Here is a 6027-nt window from a genome sequence, read left to right on the forward strand (position 1 = left end):
TTAGCACAGAAACAGTACTATATAACATTTTAGACACATTCTAGACAGTTTATCAGCTAAAATAAGTTAATTTTGGGGTAAGTTACTCTTTAATGATGCCCTCCACCTCAATGAGGAGGGTCTTCAGACCTGGCTCAGGAACTGACTGCCCTCGTAGGGCAGCTCTCAGTGCTGTCTTCGCTGACTTTACCTCTTGCTCCCAGGTGCCTATGTGGAGTGTGGAGCAGCTGGTGGATTAAACTGGCACTTGGTCTTCTGCTCTGCCATCTGTTCCTGCAGACAAGTAGCCATAGACTCAAAACCCTCTGTTAGCTCACAACTTCCCCCTTGGAAGTTTGCTCCATTGTCACATAGAAGCTTGAATTGTTTGCCTCTTTAGGCCACCAGGCGACGTAGGGAGAGCTGTAAGACATCTATGTAAGATTTATGATTTATTTATTTAAAACAGGAACAATGTAGAGTATACATTAACCTCAAAGGAAAGATGCATTGTACCAGATTCTTGCTCTGGTCCTAATTTCCACCTGTAGGAAAATGCATAAAAACAGCCGGATGCTATTCAATAAATATAATGCATAATTAAAACACCATTAAATATACAATCCAATAGCAAACAACCCCTTTGTAACATCTATATTCTCAGGAATTCACTGTACAATTCATTATCAAACACTGTCAGATAAACATTCCAACAATGTTCAAACACAATCTCTATACAGTGATTCATGACATCCATAATCACAAGACTTCATTATAGGCACCACCACTCGTTTTAGTTCAGGAATATGACAGTGATGAAACAAATGTATTTTCCTATCATGAATCTTGTGAGAACGTTTGTAAAATGACTCCAGTGGCTGTAAAGCAGCTTTGCGCCAATTTTTTTTAAACTAAAAATGTGGGATTATCAATGCATTTAAATACATATTTGATGTCTCAGTGGTCAATGAGTTCTTTTGTCTAAAGTTAACTAAATTAAATTTTACAATGTTTAGTAACTTTTTAATATATTTTTTTAATCCTGAATTTTAATCTAGTTACTAGACTAAACGTCTAGTAACACCTAAATATTTGAATTCAGTGACATTCTTTAGTTTTTTACCTTCTAGCAAAATATCTTAAAGTTAGTGGTCTGCATTGATTTGTCTTATCAGTATTTATGGTTAGACAAGAATTTCTCAACCCCATAGAAACCTTCAGCAGTTCTTCCACTAAATTTTAAGGAACTCCTTTTACAGTTTTCCCATGGTACTATAATACAGTGTCATCAACGTACATTACTATGTTGGCATTATACGCAAACATCAAACATCAGCTTTTTTTGTGGTGACACGTTCTTCTCTCACAGGCGGTGCTCTCATCGAAGGATGATGAAATTTTGGTGTATCAGCAGATGATCCACGGCCTGAGGGAAAAGCTACGCACAGCTCAGCTGGACTTGGACAAAAGCAACATCATTGCCTTGCAGCAGGTTTGTCTGATAATAGCAAATGAATAAAGCCTTCATATTTATGTATGTCTATATCTGACTTCTTAGCTCTTAGACGTTATCAATATTATGCTGCTTGTGTTTCTTGTTAAACCATGTTATAACCATGTTATAAAAATAGAAATGTTTTTCTTGTAGCAAGTCAGCCTAATTTTACAGATTATAATCACATTTTTTTGTCAGATTTATGTTAATTTATCACCTCTACTTACTGACTTTTCACCTGTTACAGTATGTCACAACCCTTCTTGTTTGCCACATTAAATTAGAGAAAATGTTTTTATTTGACTTTAATATTTACAACTTTGGCATCTTTGCATTTCAATTCTATCAATTTGGGTGAGAAACAAACCTGTCTGCCACAGTTTTTTTTGTGTGTGCCCACCTTCTCTTTGTACCACTTTGCTCCCCATTATGCTACAGTTCTGTGCTGCACAAGGGCAGCAGTAGTCTGGAAACGACATGAGCCAAGGCTGACGTGCATAAACGGCCATGGACCCCGATCATAACTGCTTCAAAGTTCTAGTTTTCAATTCAAATTCAATTCAAAAATACTTCATTGATCCCAGAGGGAAATTAGGAAATTAGGTTTAATATTGTTGTTAATAGTCCGGATTGTGCGTATGTCCAGCTAAAGCAGTCGCCGGTCCATCTGTCAAGCTTCAATAGGCACAGCCAAATACAAAAGTACAAAAATTCCAGTTATGCACCAAATGGGACAGACTATTTACAAAACGACCATTGTTGTGGCAATATTTATTTCACAAAAAACAGACGTACATGATATGAAAAACAAAGTCCCTTTGTAGAATGGTCATCATGAGTTTGTTTATTGACAATTTATTGATTTTTAAACAGGAACACAGAAATCAACACAGAGCCATCAGGCTCTGTCAAGGTCTGAGGTAAACAGGTAGTTCTAATGGCTCTCTATTTGTACTGTTTCAACATACTGATCCTATCTTGATTTCACTTCAGGCCCTGTACTGGGTCAAGGTAAAATAATGGTGGTAATTACAGCCGATCTTGTCCTGGCCAAAAACATCCCTTTGTTGATAAACAAGAAAAGAGTTGTCACAGTAAAGTCGATGTCATTGGGTCAGTAGAATATCTCACAACCTACTGACCTAGATCAAGAAGTATTTTTGAATTACACCACCACAGATCAGAATTGTTAGTGGTAGCTGGTAGTACTCTTAGTAGCTCTTTGAGGGCAACAATTACTGTGAAGATGCTTTAAAGACAAAAGCCTTTGCAAGGAATTACCTGTGTGTCAGATCCTTGACGTTATGCTAGGAACGTTCATCCTCAGATTAAAGGTAAAACCTATATTTTAACTGCAACAAGCTGCTTCTCGTTTACCATGAACACACAAAAAGAGATGGAACAGCTTCCAATAATACCAAGAACTGTGAAAAGGCGTTTTCAGTCCAAAACCACCTCATAATGATTCATTGGAATAATTTTAAACGTTTCTGAGCCGGCCCTTCTATCATCTGACTATGTTGAGCTTTTATATCTAGTTAGTTTGTGCTGCTACCTTACTTTTACTGCAGTAACCTTTTTGCCTTGTTCCAAGTAGAATTCCTTTTTCCTTTTTTCTTTCCTGTTTTCCAGTTTTTAGTTTGTTTTTAGCCTATTTTATTGTACTTAGGCTTTTAATTGTTTGATCCTTTAATTGTCATTGTGTGTTTTTGTTTTTTCCATGTGAAATACTGTGGTCAACACTGTTGCTTTTAATTGATTGATTGAGTTAAAACAAACTTGAAAATTTGCAATTACTGGAGCTATTACAAAACATAAAAGCACATCAATGTAGAATTATACTTTTTTTCACTTGGTGTGGAATTTTCTAAATGTTATTCTGTGTAAATTTTTTTTGTTCATCTGTCCATTTTTTTCTCCTGACTTTCCTGTTTTCCACTTTCATAATATTTCCCCTTTTTTGAACCTGTCTTATTTTTCATCTCTATCACTGCTTCTGGTCAGGTCATATATGAACTCTGTGGTGTAAGTTTCATCCATCATTCTGTCTCTTATCCTTAGCCTCTCCTTTTTTTTTCCCTACTTTTGAAAAGTGTCTATAGTTAAGTGTTTTTACAGCTCTGTTTAGTGCTCTGCATAAATTCTTATTATTTGGAAATGTTGGTGATTACTCCAAAGGCCGTCCAAGAGCGAGATAATCAGATCAAGATGCTGAGCGAGCAGGTGGAGCAGTATACAGGAGAGATGAAAAAGCATGCCCAGCTCATTGAGGAGTTAAAGACCACGAACAAAGAGAAAGGTCGGTGGATTTCTGCTTACAGTTATTGTGCATCGTGTCTCAAAAGTACTTTCTGCTCGATGTGGCTTTTACTGGTTGTTGCTAAGGCTGTGTATTGACAAGAATTTGGTGATACAATACATATCGTGACAGAGGGGTCACAATATGATATATCACGATATATTGCGATACTGTAAACAAGGCGATGTATTGCAATTTTTTTGTCCAAAAATTCTATTAAATAAAAACTGTATGTTTTGTATGTATTTTATTTGTTTCATATTTCTTATTTCATCCATGTTTTCTATTATTAGATTAAATTTGCCAATACATAGTTTGAAAATATATTTGTGGCAGCTTTTAGATTTTAATATTAATTTACTATAACAAAACTGTCACCCAACACACTTAACAACAGCCTATATGCTGTCATAAAGTTCAGTAAACAGATGATATGAAGCTGCTGAACACAGAGTTTCGCCTATGCTCGAGATGCTAGATGCTTGTGCTAGACGCAAGCACCTTCCGTAGAGGGGCAGCTGACTACAGTCTTAAAAATCGCGCCCCAAATGTGACACTGCAATTTGGCTTAAAATACAGACATTCTGACTAATAAGGAACTGTTGGTAACCTTACCTCAGCTCAGTGAGTGTCGGTCTTTTCCGCTCTGATTCAGCTATTGGTGTATGATACTAAAGTTTAGTCACGATGCTAATGCTACTGTTACTCTCTGTCTCACTGCTGCCAACTAGCGGTCAGAGGCTGAACTACAACATAAAAATGAACGATTGGCAGGAAAATTGACATTTTAAACCTTATTTAAAAATCGATACAGGGCTTTAGAGAATTGATACAGTATGGGGAAATGAAATATCGCAATATTTCAGTGTATCAATATTTCCTTACACCCCTGTTGTTACGCTATTTTCTTACAGATGAAGACTGACAGATTTATGAATTTTTGTGCTTTGTTTCATAGGGCTGTGTATTGGCAAGAATTTGGCGATACGATACATATCATAACAGAGGAGTCACGATACGATATATCCCGATATATTGCGATACTGTAAGCAAGGCAATATGTTGAGATATATTGTGATTTTTTTGTCCAAAAATTCTATTAAATAAAAACTTCTTACTGACAAAAAAAAAAAAGAAACGCTAATGTTTACTTACAATGCTAATGCTACCCTTTCTCTCTGGCGTTCAAGAGGTAGAGGAGCCAAATGGCTGGCTCACTACTGCCAACTAGTGGTCAGAGGCTGAACTACAACACAAAAATGAACGGTTGGCAAGAAGTTTGACATTTTAAAGCTTAATTAAAAATCGATACAGGGCTTTAGAATATCGATACAGTATCGGGAAATGAAATATCGCGATATTTCAGTGTATCGATATTTTCTTACAGCCCTATTGTTTCAGCCACTTTAGGTCTAGTTACTTAAACAAATAATTGATGGCAAGTAATTACCAGTTGCATCCCTGAACTTGAAAAAGCTACCAACATAATAGACATAATAATAGATGCTTTCAGATAAATAGAAAGCTGAAACAAAATTGGAGGAAAATGTTTTAGAATGTACTCACAAAGCCTTTTATTTTATTAAAATAACTGTGATGAATGTCAAGCCACAGTTTTGCTTTCATGTAGCATGACTCTGGTTTACAGCTGCACTGCTCTGATTGGTGTTGTCACGCACAGCAGGCAGCTGCTTTTAGCTGGAAAACTTTTAAACGTTCTGAAGCCAGATGTTCCTTTAGAAAGTGCTGGGGACTTGAACACAGTTGACAAGACAGGAAATTAGGGGAACAATGGGAAGAAAGGTAATGCTAATGCCCCTATACATGCAGGATTAATGTATACACAACCTTTGATCATTTTAGTAACTTTAAAATGTGAAAACGTGACATAATTATTTAATAATTTCTTTTGACACTCGTAATTTCAGATTAAAGCTGCATTTCTTACAACTAAATTTCCTCTCTAAAGCCAAGTGATACATTGGCATTTAATGTCTCATCTGAAAAAAAAAGTTTTGATTTGTAAATTATAGAAGAAGAATAAGTGATTAAAACTATTAAAGCTGTTGCAGGTGGCTCAATAAGGTCATCATGATATGAACACACACTTGTGTCTCTCACTCCCTGACAGCGCTCTTAATATGACAGGCAGAAAAAAAATAAGCCTCAAAAAACAAGCACTTTGAAAAGTATACAGTGGTTTGCAAAAGTATTCATACCCCTTGAACTTTTCCATATTTTGTCACATTACAAC

At 36.1% G+C, this 6027-nt stretch overlaps 1 protein-coding gene across 2 annotated transcripts in view; it reads left to right on the plus strand.

Annotated features, from left to right (window-relative positions):
- The window catches only part of cep290 (centrosomal protein 290), a gene marked incomplete in the record, with an annotated part of 103571 nt that overhangs the window by 28614 nt on the left and 68930 nt on the right, over positions 1-6027 (plus strand). For both annotated transcript variants that reach the window (XM_014017619.1, XM_014017618.1), the window contains 3 exon segments: positions 1349-1471; positions 3479-3499; positions 3653-3773. In XM_014017619.1, the coding sequence (XP_013873073.1) occupies positions 1349-1471; positions 3479-3499; positions 3653-3773 (265 nt within the window).

This window comes from Austrofundulus limnaeus, unplaced genomic scaffold (genome assembly GCF_001266775.1).
Source record: "Austrofundulus limnaeus strain Quisiro unplaced genomic scaffold, Austrofundulus_limnaeus-1.0 Scaffold173, whole genome shotgun sequence".
NCBI classification, from domain to species: Eukaryota; Metazoa; Chordata; class Actinopteri; order Cyprinodontiformes; family Rivulidae; genus Austrofundulus; species Austrofundulus limnaeus.